The following is a 24,078-nucleotide window of genomic DNA, read 5'->3' on the forward strand; positions in this document are numbered from 1 at the left end:
TTCTTTTACGTACAAGTTACATAAGAAATGAAGAACCCAACAGATTCATCTCAATTTCATTTCACACCACATGTGGTTACTTCTTCTTTTTTGTTTTGTATTAGTAAGCAATACCATGTGGTGGGTTCAGATGACAGCCAATGCAATTTCACAGATTAACACTCTGTATCATCGTTAACAGACCTCAACAGAATCAGAAGTATCAAAAGGACAAAGTATTTTTATAGGAAAGCATACCCACCACAATACTGACTGATCCATCCACTACAAATTGGTCTGTTAAGAGGAGATAATTCAATCTCACAGAAGATCATACTTTCAAAAACACATAAACAGAGCTCAGCACACACATTCAGGACAAGCACCAGACAGACATTGAAAAAAATGACCTTTACCTCAAGTTCTCTAACCACTATTAGTCATAGTAGGCGTGGTGAGAGCTCTTCCCACAAGCTCACAAGTACAGCTACCAAGAGATAATTCAAATAATTTGTCTTAAGCAGTCCATCATTCTCCAAGTGGGTGAGCGGCTGATGCTACCACATGAGTGGGCTGTTTTGCAACTGATGGACAGCTGAGAAAACATGTGATTTTTTTATTAACCTTCCCAAGCTACTGGGTATTCGGTGTAGTGAAGGGGAAGGATTAGCTCTGCAAGACATTCATCTTGTCCACATTCCTTGAAAAATATGCTGACATGGCAAAACAACAACAGTTACAGGATCTTTTAACACCTGATTTCAAACTGAAGCTGCCTCTGGACAGCTTCCCCTATACACCCATCTCGAGAATCCCAGGAAGACAAATGAACACAGGATATATAGAGTACTCAATGTATGGAATCCTCTACACCCAGAATGACCCCTGAGTGCAGCCATGCATACCCAGCAGAAAACTGGTGAAACAGAATACATTAAATTTGATCAATGGCCAAAAAAAAGGAGACTATTTCTAAAGAAGAGAGATATAAAAATTCAAAGAAATAGCAGGTATTATACTGTAGTATCCTACAGAAAACACTGCACACATTTCAAATGAAGTGAACAGTTGAGTCCTAGAGGAAGCTTCCCCTAACAATATACTGGGGAAGAGAACTGGATGGTACTTTGTGCCATGACTGTTGTACTGTTTTTCTAAATAACAGAATCATAGATCATGGGCAGGGACACCTCACACTAGACCATGTCACCCAAGGCTCTGTCCAACCTGCCATTGAACACTGCCAGGGATGAAGCATTTACCACTTCTTTGGGCACCCTGTGCCAACACCTCACCACCCTCACAGTAAAGAACTTCTTCCTTATACCTAACCTGAACTTCCCCTGTTTCAGTTTAAACCCCCTGTCCTATCGCTACAGTCCCTGATGAAGAGTTCCTCTCCAACTTTCAAATACAAAAATTAAGTCAGACAATGACATTATCATTCATAGCAATGCCCCTATTTTATGAGAACTATTAAAGCAAGTTCACAACTAGAAAGGAAGCCATAAAGAGGCATGAATAGTTTCATTGTTCATATACAAGAACACAGCATTTTATTTTTAGAATTAACTTATTGGGTTTGCTGAGATATTACATTGCCTTATGTGCTTTGCAAAGGCAAAAATCAAGAAAGCAACTTAACAGCCAAGCTGTGTTCTCGTGTGCCTCTGCTCCCCTCAGGCCCAGAACAAAATACAGGATCCCATATTAGACACTGCTTACAGAAAATGTGTATGCAGGGGACAACTTGTGAACAAGAATCAAATCTATTCCTTGAGCTTCACTGCCTAGAGTGATACAGGAAAGATGTGTTAAGATCACGGACAAGTCCTGAAGTCTTCAGCATCTTGCTCATGATCCACACCCAGAACACGCATTTGAAGACAATGCCCACAAGCACTCTTGCCTCACATGCAATTGCTTAACAGCTAAAGCACTTTCCCAGGACATCCAACAGTTTCTTTTCCTCACTCCACCTAACAGGAGTCAACCCTGACGTACTACCATCTGCCCTCTGCTAAGGTGGCAGTTGCCCTGCTCTCTTCTCTGTCCTATTCATGGATGTTCTTCATCCTTTGTCAAGGCCAGACCGGACAGGGCTTGGAGAAACCAGGTCTAGTGGAAGGTGTCCCTGCCCATGGCAGGGGGTTGGAACTGCATGACCTTTATGGTCCCTTCCAACACAAACCAGTCATGATTCTATAGTGGCCAAAAAGAAGAGTTTCAAAGGCTTGAGGAATGTTATCATTCAAGTGGAGTTATGTGGCTTCTTGCTACAAAGAGAGCTGCTTAAATGCTTCTTGGAATGCCTGTGGTCATTGGCCAAAATGTTGAAGAGTTCCCACATAATGGACAAACACACTGACACTGTGTTCTTGTAAAAACATCTTATCATAAACAGACTATTACAGCCATTTTAAATTAAAATAATAAGAAAATAAAATGGCTGCCACTAATGCAGCTTGCAACAGGCACAATCACTTAAGCGGGCCTTTTGTCCTCCTACTAAATTCATCTAATTGAGACATAGAGGGGACAGCAAAACATTGATTTTTTTGGTTACTAACGGTGCTTAGACAAGGCATCAGTCTGCAAGACAGGTACATGGGACACAAGCAAAACATTAGACACTCAAATACAAAGGAACTAGAATGCAGTTTTGTGGAATTTATCAGAATGGACATGCTTGAATTCTTTCCCTGATATGGCTGTTAAGTTTACATCAAGTTCCCCCCACTATAAAGAAGGAGAGATTTATTACAAAAAGACAGTAAAGAACTATCAATAAGCTTCACTGACAGGAGGCTGTACTGCTGTGGGCTTACACAAACACAGCAAGGTTCATAAGGCACTCTTGGAACATGTGGTTGGAGTCCATGAAATTAACATTTGAGTTACCTATTAAAGAGAAAAGACTTTCAGCCAAACACCCAAGTCTCAAACACCATTTCAAACACAACTTTCCATGCCACAAAGCTGCAACATTCCGCATCAGTTGATATCAGCCTCACTACATGTTCAAAATAAAGCTACAACATGAGTTAATTTTAAATATTGGAGGAACTTGACTTGAAGCCTCCCACAAAACTAAGAGGAAGTGAAGACCAGTTCTAGGATTTAACTCACCAATTCATCTAATAGCAACTTTAAAATTCTGCATTAAAGCAAAACTCAGCATGCTGCTTTTGCATCAGGCTTTTCTCTATTCAGTACCCAATAAAAGGTAACTCAAGCACCCAAAGAAATAGTCAGTTCACCTACAATTTCAGGCAGAAACTCTGAAGTAAACTTCTAATTCTTGACCTACTGAAACCTGCTTATACATTTCAGAACTAAAAGCCACAATTTGGGGAATCTTTCCTGAACAAACGCTGAAGTCAGATCACTGTGCAGCACTTGTTCAAAGGGATTTTCCCAATCTCATTGTTCTTTTGCCAATTTTGAAGCATATGCAGTGAGATGTGAACTCACTCCAGCTCTCGATTGTTCTCTTGTATCCTGCTGGTCTGTTTCAAACAATGCAGCATGACAGAAGCCAACGAAAGCTGTTCACGATGAGACTATGGTATTGTGTACTGTAAATTTTAGAAGTTCTCCACCAATCAGCACTGCAACCAAATCAGAGTAAATGAACAGAAACAAGTAGTAAACAAGACACAGGAAATTGCTTTTATTAAATTAGCAGGTGTAGATTACAAGCAGGATTAAATCAGTAGGGAGCCCATTAACTAGCTATTTGTGTTCAAAGCTGCAGCTGTAAAAGAACTGCAGTGTGTTGTTTATCCTATAAATTCTTCCTAGACTAACAGCCTGAGCTATACAATTGGGAAGTTTCACCTATAAAATTGTTCTGGTTGTCATAAAACATTCACACTAATAAAAACAGCTCTCAGGTGTTTTGTTATAGAACCAAGAAAACTAAATTGGCTGACTTCTACAAAAAGAATATAATAAAGAGAGAAATCTTCATCACACTGAATAGCTGGCCTGATATAAAGATGCTAATTACCACAGTAAGCCAGGGAACAGTTCAGCATTGACTTGGGCTGACTAAAGCTCCAATTCCTTTATTGGAAGAAAAATAAGTACTATTTATGAGATAATTCGGGGTTCAATATTAACAATAAAGCACAGTCAACATTTTTCTTGAGTGACCAACATGTCTTCTTAATGTGTCAGATACAGGTATTATTCTTCCTGATTACAGCTTTTTACCAAGATCCACCAAGCAGGTTAAGCCACTAAAGTAATCACAAGTAGCTGTTTTTTAATTTGCTTAAAATCAAACAGCCCCAGCATCAGTTGTAAACTGACAAACAACTAATGGCATGTAAGAAGCAAGCTTTAACACTTCTTATTCTGACTCTTCCTGCTTCTTACCTAAGGCAATTCTAACAAGGAGTAACAGTAACTTGAAGGTAAAGAACTTTCACAAATTCCAACAACTCATCACCCCGAAATTTGCTTTCCACATCATCCAATGGGAATGATGCCTTAAACTTATTCCCTAAACAAATAATACATCTTATACCAGTGAGGTGAAGAAGCAGCATTACACACACCTTACAAAAATGAATCTCAGTTTATAGGCTGGAAAACGACAGCAAATCAGAAGCTTGTAAGGCTACCTGGAAGAAAGCAGCAGAGCCAAAGCCAGAATCCACATCCCCAGTGGATTTACTCAGTGCTCCAGTTAGTACACAATACAGTCCCCACAATTCAACAGTTTTTCCTCATGACCCGAGAGCCAAACTCCTTTGAACTATGCAGCATTTTGCCATTGGCTAAGTATCTTGCTCAATTTATGTTTTCACACGCTGACCTGCCTCAAATGACACGCCAGTTCTCTCTGCTTGGCACACCATCTCTGTAACAAATTATGTGGGTAAGTCACATGCCTTCCTGAATTGCACGAGCTTAAATCTGGCAGCATTAAGTATCTTTGTTTAATACTCTAAAACTTCCTTTTTCAGGATGACATCAATATTGTAAGATGCTATAACGTGAACTATGCCTATACTAAAGCTTAACCTTAGTAACAGCAACTCAGCCTTCCACATCAGCCACAGCTATACAACAAGCTAAACTAACAGTTATGGTTTAGTACTTTAAATAAAACTACACTCAATTACGCTTGAACACAATCACTACTCTTAATTTCAATCAACTCTGCATTAGGAGGCTAGTCTTCAAATTAATTTTTAAAGCCACACTAAAGAAAGGCCTTAGCTGCTGTTATATGCAGCATCTGGGCAATGCCTCCTCATTGATGCACATGTATTGTTCTGTAAACAGATATCAGGAATAAGGTCTTGCTGCTAAGTGGTCATTCAAGTAGGAAGTACTGGTAGAGGAAAAATGTTATTAGGAAATAAAAAAAAAAAATGCATTATCTTACACTCCTACTAATCCTTCATCCTACCATAGACACTGATGCTATGAATCAAATAGGAGAAAACAAACAAAAAAATGTAACCTTAGGCTTTAATATGAAAATTATGTAGAAAGGGTTAAGGACAGAGGGAATGACAGCATTTAACTTCTTGGCTTACTCTGCTTTGACCATTCACTGTATTCTGTCACACCCCCCCCCAACAGCTCATCCCAGTGAACAGGACCTCATGACAGCATTGACCAGTTCACAAAACTTAAGTAAGAAATGCTCCAAACATTGTTTTCACAATCAAAAGTCAAAAGGCATTTGTTTAAAGTCAGTTTCTGAAGACAAGCAAAACAGAAGCTATACAGTTGGTTCAGCTCCTTCCCTATATATAATTCAGTAATATTAACACCAGACAAGCTGGTATTTCCACATGGTTAGTTTGCCTAAACAGACCTATTCTTCTTCCACCTGCTTAAAAGAAATTGAGAAGGTTGTGGGAGACCACCAGTTACCTCATTATTACATTTAGTTTTGTGATAAAATGCCAGTTAGAACTATTTTTAAGATAGCTTTGTAGGTAAAGGAAATTCCTAACTAACAGCAGTCTTCAAAAAGATGCAGATGATGTCACTAGCACTGTCTTACTGATTGCAAAACTCAGGTTTAGAAATTTAAGTTTCAGAAGGACCTGAAGTCAAATTTGGCATGAATTTTTATCTCCCATTATATGTCCGTGCAGCTGCATAAGCCTCAAGAGCATCAAACTCTGCAACCTAGAGTTTGAACACTGCACTTTACACACACAGAATCAGGGCCAGTATCCTTTTGTCTATAACCACATTATCCTAAACTTTCAGAAACACAGAAGAGCTGGACCCATTTATCTTCAGGCAGATGATGATCCTGGAAAACCAGGTGCCAGCTTCTGCCACACCGGCTCCGAGAAAGGCTCCAAGGAAATTAGTGCAATCTCAGAGCTCTCTTGTTCTCTCTGCACACACTAATTCTGATTGCACAATACAGCACTACAGAACACATACCAGGTGAAAGCTGTCATTGTAAAAGTTGAGTAACTCTGAATACAGGTTAAAAAACACTGCAAAAGGTCAGAAAAACACCCCTGAAGTCAACTGTTTTGCACTCGCCACTTTCAGCACCAACAGTTTCTCTTGCAGGATCATCTTTTCACAATTTATGTTCAGGCAATGCAGATGGACTCTATTCACCTGGCAAGCAGCTGCTTGGCTGCTGATGTTCAGGCAATGCACATAGATTCTATTAATCTAGCAAGCAGCTGCTTGGCTGTTGATGTTCAGGCAATGCAGGTAAACTCTATTCACCTGGCAAGCAGCTGCTTGGCTGTTAATATTCAGGCTGCAAAACACCACTTACTGAAAGGAAGCTACAATGCAAGCTGCCAGAGGAGTATGTCACACAGGGCCAACTCTGAGGTAAAGAGATGCCATACGCAACAGGAAGCCACTGCAAAACACACCATTGCCTCTGACCGTACCACCCTGCCTTCTGGAGCCTGGCCTGACACACACAGAAAGCACCAAGAACTTCCTCTAGTCTTTGACAGAATGTAGAGACAACATTCCAGTCCCACCACAATTAGGGGACTGAGAAGAGCAAGGGCAATTTGATCATCCTACTATACCTCTCCAGTTAACACATCCAAAGGCTTCATAGCAGCAGCTATCACAAGGAGCATCAGGGGATTTCAAAGCTAACCTTGGCCAACACTCTTGAAATCTCAGCCATCTCTTGCCATACTTTCAGGAAAAAAATTCCTTGAATTTTTTTCTAAAGCAGTATTTTTATTGAAATTCCATCAAGAGGGAAACAGAGGGGGCTCTGCTTTATCCTCAGTAATCCTATATTGAGAAAAAGGAGTCAGCTTATCAACAAACAATTTACAAGCACACTCTTCCTTTAATCTCAGCAATAAAAATGGTGCTTTAGTGTATTTAGATGTACTGTCTTAAATATCTATACTTATTTTAGAAAGCTTACAGTGTTCCACTATTGTCTTCAAATGTTTATAGAACCAATTTAGACCTAAATGAATGCATCAAGACTGAAATAGAGTGTATGGTTTGAGGATACTTTGTACATAACAGTTCCCAACTTGTGAGCTATGATTAAGAATCAATGTCCATCCCCAACTTGAATAGTGAATTATCACAGCTATAGTACAAACTAACAGTGCCAAGTCCTGCTTCTGGGAAAACAGAATTCACCTCTGTCTGGATTGCAATGTTATTTTAGTATCTACTGTGCCAACCCAACTGCCTGCGCTGTCCCCTTTGCTAACCCACTCATAGCTTAGCAGCAGATCTTGGGAACTCTCCTACAACAGTTCCCAAAGGAACCTCCCTGCCCACAGTGTAATTGTTGAAATCACTCATCTTCTACAGCTTGAACCTGAGAAGGAACAAAGGAATTTCTGTATTGCTATCCTCTGAAAGTACCTATTTTGGGGAAAGATCTTAAAGCTTGAAAACAATCTATTCTAGAAGCCACATTAGGTTGACATCTTTACTCTACTGGTGATCAAAAGCATCCTTAAAATTAGGTTACTGCTAGGTGATCCGTTTCCTGACAAATATTCCAAAGCAATTAAAAACAAACAAACAAACAAGCAAGCTAACTGCTAGCACAGGTTATACTCAAGAAAAGCTGTGTCTTTTACACCCAAGAGTCATTTTAAAAGAGCATCCTTTTAGGTCCCCTTGAGATACTAGAAGGCTGCTAAGAGGTCTTCATACAGCCTTGAAAGCGAGCCAGGCTTAAGAAAACAAATTTCAGCCCTCAGAAAACAATTTGAACACCTGCTGTAAGCTAGGCTACTTATCTTATCCATAGTGCTAACTCACTGCAGAGTTTAGAGAATTCTGACCATGTCAAATAACCCTAAACCTTCACATGCTTGATGAACTTTCACCAGATTCTGCAGTTTTAAGTATCTGAATCCTTGTAGAATACATCAGAAATAAGACAAAATTAGGGTGTAATGGATTTCCTGGACTCTGTAAGCAAGTGTAAGAAAAGTGTCAATATCATTAGTCACTTTAGCACCCAAAGAAGCCTTTTAAGCTCAAAAAATCAGTCTTCCATATTCCCAAAACCACAGAACCCATTGCAGGGTTTCTTCTTTGCCTCTGGATGGTAGAGAAATTCAGAATGAACCCCATACTTGAAGCAGAAACAAGGTGCTTCAGCAGTCTAATTGCTGACTGCAAATTCCACAAATCAGCTACATTCTGCAAAAAACTACTCCCTCCCTCACTTGAGCCAGAACTGGGAGGCCACAGAAAACAAAGCAAAAACAAGCTCCTGAAAACCAGGGGACATAGCACAGGGATGCTATTCTCATGTTAAGCAAGAAGGATAGAGGGCACATTTTCTACACACATACTGAACTGTTATGCAAGGAAAAACCTTTCTCAGATAATACCTTCTAAAACTCCAATGGCACAGCAGGCTGGGAAGCAAGGGTTTGACAGGAATATTAGCCTTCTCTCTGCACTGGAAGCAGATGCTGCATTTTGCCTAAGACTCTAAAGCACTTGCATGGTACTAGCACCACAGCAAAGCATCTCTGAACTGGGATTTAAGGAAGTTGGCATTAAAGCCTTACTCCAGCCAGTAATCTTCCAGATCACTCTTCATCAGCATTCCACATTGCTTTGCTTTACATTGTTGTTTCCTCTAATATTGAGCAGTGATAAAATTCAACTCCTCTGCAGAAACTCCAAACTTCCCATTAAAGCTAAGATTTGAATGTTTAGTACAGTTCCACATATGGTATCAAAAGCAAGTTTATCTAGTAACTGTATTATAACCATTACTATTAACATCATTGAAAAAAGCCCACACACTCAAGAAGAAAGTTTGCTAGGTATAATCAGAAAGTTACTTGATGCTGCATTAAACCCTTCTATAACATTGAGATGAGCACATGAACATCCCAAAAGTGAAAATAGAGATATACTGTTATATACAACCACAAATAGCCTTTGTCAGGGCATGCATAAAGCTATATTCACTATGCAAAGCTAAAACAAATAAAAGCTAGAGAGGCTGAGACTGAAGGGAGGCACCTGTATCTCCTTAATCCTCCTGCACATACTGGAAGGGAAAAAAAACAGTGGTCTCATATGTCTCAGTTCAGCACTGCATCATGCAGACCATGTCAGTAACAGAACAGGGAAACTGCCAACAAGGAGATGAGATACAGCAGTGCTCTATGGCTTCAACAACAGTTAAGCAAAAGCACAGAGCAAGACGGAATCTTCTGGGAAGGAGTGAATGGGCTACAACATGCAACAAACAAGGACTACAGTTGTACCTGGGGATTACTCCCATATAGGCAGATTATATTCATTACTACTCATCCTTTGTATAAGATAAAGCCCTAATACAGTCGGCACATTACCCAAATGTCAGCATGGAAGCTGAATTCAGCGTGAGAAATGGATGCACCCAGTTACAGCTTATGAAGATCAGTTCTGCATTAGCTTTCAGCTATCACAGAATCCCAGATTGGTTTTGGTTGGAAGGGACCTTAAAGCTCCTCCAGCTCCAACCTCTGCCACGGGCAAGGACACCTTCCACTAGAGCAGGTTGCTCCAAGCCCCTGTGTCCAACCTGCCCTTGAACACTGCCAGGGATGGGGCAGCCACAGCTTCTCTGGGCACCCTGTGCAAGCGCCTCAGCACCCTCACAGGGAAGAGCTTCTGCCTCAGAGCTCATCTCAATCTACCCTCAGGCAGGTTGAAGCCATTGCCTTGTCCTGTCCCTACAGGCCCTTGTCCAAAGCCCCTCTCCAGGTTTCTTGTAGCCCCTTTAGGCACTGGAGCTGCTCTAAGGTCTTCCCGAAGCCTCTTCTCCAGCCTGAAGAACCCAAACTTTCCCAGCCTGTCTTCACAGGAGACATGCTCCAGCCCTCAGAGCATGTGTATGGAGAAGAACATAAGGCATCACAAAGGAGTATAAACTCAAAGCTTCCCTTCCCCAGCTTTTTAAAAATTTAAAAAAGTAGGACATACAACCACCAATGTCAGAATTATCCCAAGCCTGCCCCCACTTAACTCTGTTATCAGCTGTACATTATCAGACATTCTACAAAAGCAACTCCATTTTGCTAAGTCTTGCTTAAGAAGCATGAAGAAAGCATGAAGTATACCCACACTCTTTTTACAACACCCAGCTGATCACACCAAAATACTGGGACACTGAAACTACTGATTTGTGTTTCCCTGCTTCAGATTCCAACACTGCACTGCCACCACTGAAATGACTTTTTAAATGACAAGGACTGTGAACATGTCATTTGAGTACTCACTATGTGGCATGGTTTGATTTGTTAAAGGCTTGGATTTTAGCTGTCACTAGTTGTAAAGTATGTTTCAACAGAGCAATCCATACTCATAAGGAAGAAACTGCTCCACTGGAAGACAACTTGTATAAATGGATGCTCAGGTTTGTTTCTTCACTGAGTGCTTCTTGCCCCCCATTTGTGTCAGAACAGCAAGGGAGAGCATAAAGACAGGATCTTAAACTCTGAGTCCATTATGTGTTTTAGAAAAGTTAACTCGCAAGCCAACATTTCATTTCAGGATACACAGGGATTATGTGATTAGAATCCTACTGGCTGGCTGGGAGGATTCAGCAAGATAACTACAAATTACTCAGAGGGCTAGTGTCAAAAGGACCTCTGTACTTATTTAGCCCCTGCTCTAGATTACTGACCCACTTATGAAGAGCTAAGCACCCCTGCTGTGCAATGCCAACACCCACTCCATCTGTTTGCTTCTGCTTTCTCAGAACCGCTATTAGTCTGTGTAAGAAGTTGTGTTAATTACCACATGAGCAGCTTTTGCATGGTACACAGAACATCAGCATCACTTCATATGTAGTCACCTTGACAAACAGCACAGAAACAATAAAATGCTACTCTCTGCTGGATTATTAAGGACATACAATAAGTATATGCAGATTTCTGAAGGAATACTAACTTTTGTCCAAGCTGCTCTCAGTTTTGAGAAAAGCTTGTAGGTATTTAGCTGCTTTGTAGTTCAATGACAAAGGAGAACATTAGAGCTAAGCACTGTATTGCGCTCTCTGGAAATCTCCAAGGGGACTAGAAACCTGTGAAACCACAACTGAAACTTCTGTTGAGGCAACAGTGGCAAACAGAAGCATCCGACAACACTTGCCAGTATCTACACCGAGATAAACAGTATTAGTAAGTAAATCTAAAGCTAGTTTAAAAAAAGGAAACACAAAACCAAACAAAAAGCCCAGCTGTCACATCAGAACTGCATCTCGGTCAGCAGCTTAGCACCTCAAACTTCCTGACTTATCCCTGCTGATCTGCAGATCTTTAAGACATTAATTCAAGTGGGTCTCAAGCAGCAGTTTCATTAACTTACTAAATCCAAGAACAAGAATCTCCAGAAGTCATTACAGTACTGAGCTGACATTTGTTCTTTCTTGGGAACTCAGACTACTGCTGTCAAAGTGAAATAATATCAACAGTCCAAGAGCCAACTATGAAACTCAAGAATTCTGTAGAGTGCTGCTGGCAACCTTGATATCATCTCATCCCTTAATACCAAAGCCATTTCTTATTTTAAAATTAAACCTTGTATAATAGCCAACATTACTTGAAGAGCTACCCGCTAACTCCTAAGGTAGTCAAGAAATGTAAAACCAAGATCCAGTCCTTTTTACAGCTGACAAGAGGATAGAATCATAGAATCAACTCGGTTGGAAAAGACCCTGAATGTCACCAAGTCCAACCGTTGCCCAGCACTGCCAAGGCCACCACTGACCCATGGCACTGAGGCCTCGGTTACACAGCTTGTGAGCACTTGCAGGGACAGTGACTCCAGCATTGCCCTGGGCAGCCTGTTCCAATGCCTGAGCACTCTGTGGGCAAGGAATTGTTCCTCAGCTTCATCTAAACCTGCCCTGGTGCAGCTTGAGGCCGTTTCTTCTTCTTCCATCCCTTGTTCCTTGGGAGCAGAGACCAGCCCCCTCCTGGCTCCATCCTCCTGTCAGGCAGTTGCAGAAAGCGATAAGGTCCCCCCTGAGCCTTCTCTTCTCCACACTAAACCCCCCCAGGTCCCTCAGCAGTTCCTCATCACACTTGTGCTCCAGGCCCTGCTCCAGCTCCAGTGCCCTTCTCTGGAACCTTCCAGTAAGAAAACACCTCTCCTGCAATGACCAGCCAAGAACTGAACACAAACAGATGAGAACAGTACATCAAGGACTGCTGGTCACAGCAGTCCTAGGCAGAATGTAACAAAGGCTACATAGAGTGTAACAAAGTATTTGTATATTTAACTTTGTATTGTTTTAAAGATTTATATTTTCTACTTTGACATAACAGGTCATGGAAGCAGGAGGTCAAAGTAGACCAGGGAAACAAGGATATATTAGAATACTGTTTGTATCCTCTAACAATCTTCAAAATTAAGTTTAGACAACTATTTTTTCCTAAACTAGCAGTATTTACTGCCCCAGTAGCCCTGATAGAGAGCTCTTGGAATTCTTTTAAGAGCTTGAGCTCTAAAAGCTAGACACACAAAGTGAACCTCCATATGGCATATTCAGCTTCTGCTATAGGAAATACCTTCCAGTTAAGCATTTGGTCTTGGTCATAGTAAAGCCCTTCTAAATATATAGAGTCATCTCATGTTAAGTCAAATAGCATTCCTACAGGTTTCAATCTTCAGTCTACTGATACACACTAAGACAAGAATGCTCTAATGTTTTATTTCTGGTTGTTTTCCAGCTGGCAAAGGAATAAAGCAGAAGGAAAACTCAGAATTTGGGAACTGAAAAATTTGGGGAATAAAATACAAGCAGAGGGCAGCATTAGAAACAAAAGGTGAATAGAAAAGAGAAAAAACACAATTAAGGTAGTCATTCATTCACAGCATACTCCTGATTTCCCCAGAAAGCAGTGTCAAATCTAAAAGAGAATGCTAAAACCATTATCAGATAACAGCCATAACACATTTAATACATGGAAATCATTATCCACACCAGTCCAATCTAGTCTGTGCTATGATTAATACAAAGTCTAAAAGTAGCTGGATCAATGTGCTAATACAGAAATTAAGGTCATAAACCAGATGAAGGTTCACTCCCCTACAGATTAAGTGTCCAGGGGCAAAATGACCAGAATACACCTGTGCCACCAGATCTACTTTTGCAAAGAAAAGCAAGCACACCTGTGAAGTGACTTGCTACTTGTGTGTCATGTAATGAGCTTATACAGGCACCTTTGTGGGATTTCTGTACATGAATTGAGAGCAGACTTCATTATACTTACAAACGTAACCCTTGCCTCTCGCACAGCAGTTGCTATGAATTAAGTTGAGAAAGTTGAGAAAGTCATTCACCTATATGTATATATGTATCAGGAGTAGAAGAGCAGTTCTAGAAATATTCCAACTTATTAAATAAAAAGCAGTTTCATTAACCAGTAACATATTACAGTAAATAAACTGGTCTTCAGACAACCTGCCTCTAAAGATAAAATTCCCCTTCAAAAGGGAGAATGGATGCAGTTTGTACAATTTAAGTGAAACTACCAGATACAACTGAAATAATTAGATGACTGAAGTGTTGACCAAGGAAAAACAAGTTTGTTTGTTTTTTTTAAGTGGAAGTGTAGCTTCCAGTATGCCCCTTCAATTATAGACAGGGTTATTAAATAAAAGCATAAGGCAGTGCTACAAACAGAGCTGTGCTAGGCACCACCAGAGCACATACAAATTGGAATCTACTTAGTAATGAAAATTGAAGTATAAAGACGTTATTAGAAATTGTGACTTCACAAAGCACCAACTCAGTTGTAAGCAAGCACTATACAAAACCAAAACATGTTTTAAAGAATTTTTAAAGAATCAAAAGCATGGAATTGATTTTTTTAGCCATTTGTTCACAGGAAAGCCTAAACATACATTTAATCATCTCTGAAGCGACTGCAACAATTTCGAACACAACAGCACTTACCTTGGTATTGTCACACATTTTGTATTGCAGTTCTGGGTGGTAATGGCCTTCTCGAGCTCATCCAGCTGTCCTGTTTTCTTGAGCTTCTTGACCAAGCTTTTCACTGCTTTTTCACACCACTTTTCCTCCTGACCATTCTGTTCACCACCACCAGCCCCTCCAGAGCTACCAGCAGATTTTTTCCATCCCAGAAGTCTCTTCACAACTGGTGGAGTGAATGGCAATATGGATGACATGGCTGCCACCAGACAGGACACTCAGCAAGCAAGAGATTCCCGTCCGATCCCTAAAAACACAAACCAAAACAGACATTAGCACCGAGGTTTCATATGAAATAAATACCTTTCTTAGGACCTTTAATTACCAAATGCCACATGACACTGTACCCTAGAGCACAAGCCAGATAACAGTTCAGAAGTAGTCTGAATCATGGTTAGGTACTTCATCAAGAAAGTTCAAACAAGTTTGCTGCAGACTCTTCAGCAGTTAGGCCAGACTAAGGTTACTGTTGGATTAAACACTGAATTTCTCCTCAAGACTTCCCTGGTTAAAGTAAACTCCAGAAAATACAGAAGTTAACTAGAGTCTAGCTTTGCAAGTGGGCTGGGTGGTTTTAATCACTAAAATTTTCCACAAGTGATTGACAAATCGCATACACATATTCTGCCCATCTCCAAATTAACTTAGCAGGCAAAATTGTATTTGGAATGTCATTTCAGTTTGACAGAAGTCTTCCAGCAGCCAGCCATTTCACAAGCCTTTTCTCATTTTGTTTGTCATGTTTTCAATAACTACCAATTTTTGTTCCACAGGAGATAGTGATGTGAAATTCACTAAGGTCTGGTAATATGCTTATTCTCATCTTTGAATCTTGAGTTCAATGGCCTCCAGATAATGAATCTTATCAACTCGCAATACTTAAAATCATTAAGTCTTTCAAAATTCATTAAAGGATATTTAAAGCCTTAGTTTGCAGTTATCTAAGTAGCAGAACTGTCTGTTTTCAATTTTAATAGCCTTTCATTCAGTATCAATTACCTGATGAGGATGTTTATACAAAATGAAAGATTAGAAGGGATGCTGAAATTTGGGCTATGTTTAGCATTCACTTCAATTTGCACTTCAAATCAGTTTAAAGAGAAGTGATAGCTATTTAGAAAAAAAAAAATGTTTTGGTTTTGCAGCTTCTATTAGGCTAGTTTTAGGCATTAAAACATAAGCCCCAAATCAACCGTATCATTTCAGGCAGACAGCTGTTAAGAAGAGCTTGACAACACGATACTCCTATGGATAGGAATAAGGTTGTGGATGGTTTTGGTTTTTAATTTTTTTCACTTCAGTGCCATATTCCCAGGCCGCAAATGGGTATTTGAACTGCAGAAAGTTACCTTCTTTCCAAGCTATTTAAGCTAGCTCAGCCAGCTGAAAATACCTTGGTTTAGCTAAGGCTACCTTGAGGCTACTCAAGTTTAGCTTTCAAGGCAGCTTGCCTGCCTCCCCATGCTGTAGAGGCACATCCCTTGCTTCTACCCAAAATATACCAACTTCATCTTACTGAAATTTCTGATCTGCAAAACAGCACGGTTGATTTGGCTACTTCAGGCTACAGTAATCATGGCTAATTTATGCCTTGTCATGTCTCTGCAGTCTCAGAGAGGTCCAACAAGACAACAAACACTAGATTATATTCTACAGGTAACTTTAAATCGCAAATTTTCAACTTCCACAAAACAGAATGTTCAGTAGGAATGACATCTCAGTTTCAACTAAATGATACCTCTCCATAAACCAGCTTCTGAAAGCACCTAAAATCAGGACTGAAGCAAGAATGGTAGGTTTTGGAGGTCAAGGAGACAGAGGTTCCAATAAACAGGGACTGAACTGTTCTGAACATGTTCTGAACTGTGCAGGCCTAGGAGTGAAACACATTAGACCCTCACTACAGTACACTGAGTAGCTCAAGGGATAAAACAGGAGGCTTGCACTGCCTCTGCTGTTTTAAGGTGTCCGAGATGAGGAAGAGCAACAGTCACTCCGAGCTTCAAAAAAGAAAGACTTCAGCTTTTGAGCAAGGACAATAGATGCTTCAGAGGCATACACAAAAAAATTAAAAAAGACCAAACCAAAAAGGACAGCCTCTTTTGATTCAAAGATCATGTTTTAAACCTTAGCAGTTGATGATGTAATATCTAACATCAAATTCAATGCTAACAGATGTAGGCAACCACGTATCACCACCATTGCTTATCCACACCAATTCTTCTCCCATTTATGGAGCTCACTGACGCGTAATAAACCTATTTCCTGTTCTTCAGCTTCAAATTTGATATCTTTCAACGCCCCAGAATTCTCCTTTGATTGTCAGCCTTTTACAATACACACTTCAGCAGGGTCTCACTTACCACCAAGGTAGATTGCTTATTCTTACAGGCCCTCAATGCTTTTATCTAATTCTTCACAGCTTTACAATACTCCTTGTGATAAGGTGTCCAGTTTTGCAGTATTCTCTCCCTTAAGACATAACACTGATCTACATATCATTTTCTGTACTCTGGTGCTTTTTTCCTTATTTTTAACTATGATTTGCCTTTCTGTTTCACATACACGTTGAGTGATTTAAGTCTGGCAGGACTTAAACCCCACACATTTCAGTTTTCTTTACATTTGAACTCTCATACTATTTTGACAGAGGCAAAAAAAAAAAAAACAAAAACAAAAAAAACAAAAAACCAAACAACCTCTCTTCACATTTCCAAAAGATTATAAGCTCAGACCTAACTAATCAGAAATTTCCAGGTATATAATACTTAGTTTTGACCAGTTCCTTTACAGATATGTGCTCATCCAGTTTATGTATCTGTCAAATCACAGGTTAATCCCTTATCCCTGTGAAGACTAGCTTTTTCTAAAACACAAAACCAAAACAAAACATAAAGGGACACATTTAAAGAGCCCTTTATGACAATGATTATTGCAGTTTAGCAGCTATTTAAAAGAAGAAACACAACACACACCACAGCTGCAGATTAAGTCTGGGAGGCTTAAAGTACCCTCTTCCTTCTAGCTATTGTTTTGCCACATCAGGGATTAGCCAGAAGTATCAATAAGAATTTCACCAAGTTATTTCAGTACTGGCCCCCTATCTACTAAAGAATGAGCAGAGATTGTGACACAAGTAGGACAGGAATTCATTCAGCTTAGTACTTCAGCCAATTGTGGTGAGTACTCATAGGAGAGTATTTCAGCCGGCTTGATTTATGGAGGAACTGCACTCTGCTCCAAGCCTGGAGGAGGCATCTGCAAAGAGCAAGGCATGGTTAGGCTGAATTATGAGCCATTTGGATACATGCAAATTATGCAAGGAAAAAGCCCTGAAATACCCTGCTAGGTAAGAAAAGTGTTGCATATAGCCTGGTGCTCCATCTCCTTAGGTGGCAAAAGGATGCTACTCAAGGACGTCACAAACCTGCCTGATTTTTGTGGCCCATTCTCACCACAATTATTCAGCATCTTAAACTGTTACAGCATGAAATTAAAGGCCACATTCCTACCTGTTCCCTTCAGCAGCCATTCATGGACCTGTTCTCCACAAATTCATCTAACCACTTTCTGAACCTGCCTCCACAACCTCTTGTGGCAGACAGCACCACAATTTAACAGCCCACTGTTGTGAAGAAGTACTTCTAGCTATTTTATTCTCTTCCTGGTTTCAGAAAGTGCCTCTTGTTCTACCACTGCAAGCTTTGCTGAAGAACTGTTTGTATTCACCTTGTCTGCAAGCTTCGTGATTCTGTACATTTGAATCATGTCTCTCCCCCAAACAGAGGGCTAACAGCCTTTTGTCACAAAGTATCTGAACATAGCTCATACAGTTTGCAAAGCTCTTCTGGGCAGATGCCAAGCCTGAAAGCTTTACTACTTTAATTAAATTACAAGTACTCTAAGATATTGCATAAGGACTGTTCTAAAGACCACAGGAAAACTGTATCAGCCTACAGTTATCTTTTCATTTACCTTTTTGGTCATATTACCCTAACATTCTCAACATTGTAATTAAAATAGACAGAAATCTACACCTCATGAGGTATTTGGAGATAGAAGGCAGACACCACATGTCTGAACATCTGGCAGGAGCTCAAATAAAAATGAGGAGCCCTACACCTGCACTGGATCCTGACTATCCTCCTAAACAGACTCAGATACCATGTTTTACACTAGTTGGTTTAGGAGTCACTGCTGCAGCTCATTTTTGACCAGCAAACCCCAATTTCCACTATAACACACCAACACACTGGGACTCTGAGTAATCACAGGGAGGTTTTTAAGACCCCTCTTCTGAGCTCAACTATAGTTGAGCTATTAGTATCAAGGCAGCAGTGCAGTACATAGCAGAGAACTTTGACTATTTTTTATCCCTTTCTTCATTCTCTGGATTGTGCCTTAAAACTACAGCTCTGAATGCTCAAGGAGAACTCACTCTGCTGCTTGGAGAGGTATGACTGCTTCTTTAGACAGATGGAGCACAGGGAGCACGTGCTGTTACTCTCAACAGATTAATACTGGAAGATTTAGAAATTGCCTAACTTTGGTGGCATTTGCTTCATCTCTGTCCCTGTAGTATCTCTCTGCTTCCTGAAGCACACATGTTTCTATAGTTGGTCAAACACTGTCATAGTTGGCAACTTCCAAAGTCACAGTTTGAGTCATGTCTGCTATTATTCCATTCTACTGTGGTTCTCTGGAACAAGTATTAAATATTAAGCCCATGATCCTAGCAATAACTAAGCATAAAAGACAAAGAAAACCTTAAGGGCAGCATGCTAGCAGAGTAAAACCTTCAAGGGAAGTTTTCCTTTCCCAAGTGTCTGGAACACACTATAAACACACTGGTGCTACCAAAAATATCAAGTGATTTCTGGCTAATGTATTCTAAAGCCTTATGCAGCATATTTCATATCAGTCTGACTATTCATCTTAAACTTGAAATAAAGAAATCCGATCTCTCCTGGTTTTACTAGAAGTATTCTGGCTTAGAGGAATTTCATTTGCGAGAGCTATTCTGGAATAAAGAGGACAAAAGTTAAGCTTTGAGGAAAGAAGATCGAGGAAAATAATTTGTGGTATTTGAGAGAGTCTACAAGCTCATTTCCTCCCTATTTTAGTCCCATTTTCATGATTTTTTTTAAGGCAATGTTTTTTTCATTAATCCTGGAATTCTGACAAGATTCTTTACCAATTTCACCAAGTACACAGTGTTTCAGGATCTGTTAGAAGATTTGGGAATATCCACCCCTTCCCTTCACATGCACCCCTGTGACACTATTGGCTTCACAATAAGGTAACATTAATTGAAGCCTAGTCTATTTAAGGCAGCATAATAAATTAATTATTTTAGAAGACTTTACATTAGGCTAGTCAGTAGTAAGATGTGAAGTTTTAAAACGTGTAGCTTGTGCAGTACTGCACATCTCCTATATTAAGCCAAAATCATTAATACTTAGAGAAACAATAAAACAAGCTTTTCATATCGCATTTAGCCAGTCTTTCCCCTCTCAGGCAGAATAGCCTCTAAAGCATTTGGTGAAACAGACAAGAGAAGACATTTCACTTCTATTGCACCCACAACCCCTCCAAAGACTGCCTTTTGACATTCTAGAAGGGCCTAGCTCTTTCTTCCCCTACAAATGCATCTTAGAGACACCCGGTTCTGTCACACTGCAGAAGCTCAAACTTATTGCCACATACAGACTTTTATGAAGAACACCACCATGAGATAGCGAGATGGTGTCCATCCTTCTCCCCTCAAAGTCAGGTCAGCTTTAGGTATTCCCTTAGTGGTTTTGGGGTGTTAGTTTTCTTGTTTGGGGAAGGTGGAGTGTAGAGCTGGGGGAAGGGGGATCCTGCCCTACTGAGCAATGCCCTCAGATCCACCCCAGTTCAGCTTTTTAGCCAATTAGGCCAGTAGGGGTGAGAGGCTCTGAAGAGCTCCCTCCCAAGGGGCTCCATCTGTCCCACAGCTCCATCTGTCCAGCTCACAGGCCAAAAGCTCCAAGATATGAAACCAAGGTCCTGATTCAGCTTTGACACCAGCCAATGAAGTCCAAGGCAGGCTGCTTGTGATCTGGGGGGACAAGAGCAAAGAAAATTCCTCTTCTGGGTCAGCTTTAGAATAAGAATTTGAAACATGCCTATATAGGGACCCAATGTACACATTAGTTTTTACTACACTTGAGTATTGCCACGCATTTTGAAACTCAGCATAACTGTACTATCTTTATATAGCTTGCTGAAAACAGAATTACCCACTTCAAAATTAGACTTTTTTTGCTCTTGCTCCCTTCATGAAGTTTGATTATGAATCAAACGAGAAAACTAATTTCTCATATACAGAACTAAAATAGGGAGGATCATAATGTTATGAAAGCTTCAGAAGCTGGGGTTTTCTCCAATTACTACAAATTACAGACAAATCTAATGAGAAGCTGTATTGCTATTAGAAAATTAGCATAACATAAGTAACACATTCATGGTATACCAAAATTGCATGCAACTGAAGAGAAAGAATAAATGTTCATTTTTCTGACCTTTGATTAAGCTACAAATAGAATTATATTAGCAGCTTTTCTAGAATTGCAAAAGAGGGAAATAACCATAACTGCAGTCTGCCAATGCACCTGCCTCTGCAAAGCAGCAGACTTCTTCCACTTACTATCATGAACAATTTTGTAGCATTGATCCTTAAAACTGAAAGGCCTTTTTGGACCTACAAAAGCACAGAATAAGTGCTCCAAATCACAGCAGTTTAAACCCTTCTCACCTCATTTGCTTTGACTAAAATTTTCCATGTCTTACAGGCAAGTATCAGTTTCATTATCTTAGAAAATAAATACTCCTGGGCTAAATTTGACAGGAATATTCACAGAACTGACTATCAGGTACCTAGTTTTGATCTGCATAGCTTAGCAGCTTCTCCACTTCATTAAGCCACAAACAATTGCATTTAACAATTAGTTAATGCAAATTCACTTTCAAGATAGGCCTAACTTAAATGTTCCTCAACAGCCCAGCCCCCCAGGCCCTTGATATGCAAGAGTTCTTTCCCCAAGGAAGAACATCTTACGTTAAGCTCTATGCCTGCAGTGTAGTTAATACTAGCCTGAGCCCCAGACTAAACCGACAGAAGATTCACGCTATAGCTGTCAAACACCCATAATAATCATAAAATGTCATCTGGAATGAAGCCTTACTGTTTGTAATACAGATTCTCTACTGGGAGTGGAGAGCAACATTTTAGGAAGGTTTTCTGCAGTAGCCAATTTCTTCTAGCCCAGAGAGTATTGAACACAGGGCTGCCTGTACTATTCTATTACAAAAAACTAATCCCATCGCATGACCTGCAGCAATTCAGTTTAACAAATCAACAATTACAAATATTTTGGCAAAGTAAGCTTAGGTATTGTTTGCCTCTCAGCACAGTTCACAACCAGTTTATGGCTTTATGATAAAAGTCATTAAATCCAATCTGAAAAGCAGAATTTACAGCTCACTTAGCAAGTCAGGCCCATAAATGGATGCTTTCAATTACAGGGCATTTACGTGCACAGTCATTAAGGCAGTGCTGAGTACATTTGGAAACTCTAGAATACTTTTTATAATAATTAAAACTATGCGTACTATTCTTTATATAAACAAAACTTAGGAATTCTCTTCAGTCTCAAACACAGCTCAGATTCATTGTTATCCAGAACCTACTACAAAGCCTGTTCTCCCAGTGCTTTTGTGGGAAAAGGATTAGAGAGGTGGAAACAAGTTTTGGTTTTTAAAGTTGCTTTTAGTAGCAGAGATTGTGCTGAGCTCCAATAAACTCAATTATATCAACTGGTGCTCCACACTTCTGAAAGTGTGGAACAGGAAGATGGAGGAGGACCCAGGAAGGCCTTTCATTTGGAGATTTACTGAGTAATTCAAGCCTATTTGATTTTGTTTGTGAATCTAGCCTCTAGGTGAAAGAGGAGATCAGTTACAAGACAAATTTTAACCTCATTTTTTTCCCCCTATTGTGTTGTTCTTTTTATCATCAAACAGAACCCCAGGGAAGTTGACAAATTCTGCAAGATTTTATTACTCACACCCAGCTTCTTCCAGAAAGAAAACTGGATCTTCAAACACTTGTTCTTTTTGGTGAATGCCAGTGTAGTCCAAGTCTGACCCACACAACTGCAGAACAACAATCAACTACCAGGTTATTCTGTTAAACATCCCAATATACTGTTAAATATGCACTTAGACTCAGCTTTGAGATAAGTTTAAACTACCTTAAGCAAGATCCTCCCCTTCCTCTTTCTAAAGGCATTTGTAACTAATGTTATCTTTCATCATCATAGTGCTAAGCAAACGGGGGAAGGGACTTCAAAAACCTCCCCTTTACCTACATTCTCATTCCCCTCTAATTCACTAGAGATTGTAAGTGCTAACGTTTTAAGGCTACACCTTAGAACAGCACCCAAATAATCTGCTCCAACACTGCAAAAGTCTAAACAGCAATCTTGTTCTGCTAAAAGAAGCTTTTCGCCTTAACAAGAGGTGAAAAGCCTGAAGAACAGAGCAAAGACTCACTACAGAGTCCAACCCCCACAGATATAATGTCATGAATCAGTCTTGAAAGTACAGTTCTCCAGGCTAAGAGAGGATCGCTTGAGAACAGACAAACCTGCTGTTATGTGCGGTCTCCTAATAAGCTGTCATAATAAACTCCTTGCTACAGATAGAATCTGGCTCTTTTATAGCTGTGATAACACGAGCTCTGCACGCAACATTCACGGGTTGCAGTGTTTACTAACAGCATTTTCAGCAATACTCCTTTCGTAAATTCACTTTTTCTTACTGCTATGTATTTGTAAAGTCTACAGCACACATGCGTTGGAATTTGGGAGCTGCTTGGTCAAAAACTGTGGCAGACAACCAAGCCATGAGACTAGGCTGCAGTCTGAACCCCAGCTTTCCAACCAACAGCTCTCCAAGACTATCACACTGGCTCTTCACCCACCCACTTGTTGGGGTTTTTTTTCCCCCCTTCTTTTACCTCACCAGGATGAAAACTAAGAGATAAAGTCACACTTTTTCGCTTCCCCTGCACTCCCCACAAGAAAGTTCCACATAGGAACTCTACAACTTTGCAGTACCCCCAACTACCTGCATTTGTCACACACAGCTTCTCCCGTGCGCTTATCTAGCCAGATGAAGCACTCAACAGACTACGTTTGTTTACATCTCGCAACACACAGATAGCTACAGCACTAAAACTAGCGCCATGAAGAAAACCACTAATCTTAACTCGCTCGTGTACACGTCTCGTGTAGGCAGCGTGTATTTCACATCCGTGGCTCTGGACCTAGGAGGGGAACACACAAAAGGGCATTGGCTGAAGCGGAGCCTTAACACTTCTTTGCAACTTGCTCTTAACTTTCTCCACCACCCCGGCGCGGAGTGCTGCACGCCTAATCTCTGCAAGAGAAAAAACACTGGACACAGAGGGACGGGGAGAGGAAGGAGAAGCACAGCTTGGACTGATATTCCCCGCTCCCCTCGCCCCCCATGCGCACACAGCGAAAGGGGCTCAGGCCGGCCCTTCCCACCCCTCACCGCCCCGCACCGGGGGGACACCCCGGCGTGTGGAC

The 24,078-nt window shown here is 40.4% G+C and overlaps 1 protein-coding gene across 1 annotated transcript in view; it reads right to left on the reverse strand.

Annotated features, from left to right (window-relative positions):
• The window catches only part of LOC104399512 (mothers against decapentaplegic homolog 2), a gene marked incomplete at its 3' end in the record, with an annotated part of 31,858 nt that extends 17,172 nt beyond the window's left edge, over positions 1 to 14,686 (reverse strand). Inside the window, exon 1 of the mRNA XM_010018704.1 lies at positions 14,402 to 14,686. Coding sequence (XP_010017006.1) covers positions 14,402 to 14,637 — 236 coding nt within the window. The remainder of the gene's footprint in view (positions 1 to 14,401) is intronic.
• Positions 14,687 to 24,078: the final 9,392 nt, after the last annotated feature.

The sequence above is a fragment of the Nestor notabilis genome, unplaced genomic scaffold, assembly GCF_000696875.1.
Source record: "Nestor notabilis isolate BGI_N333 unplaced genomic scaffold, ASM69687v1 scaffold21197, whole genome shotgun sequence".
NCBI classification, from domain to species: Eukaryota; Metazoa; Chordata; class Aves; order Psittaciformes; family Psittacidae; genus Nestor; species Nestor notabilis.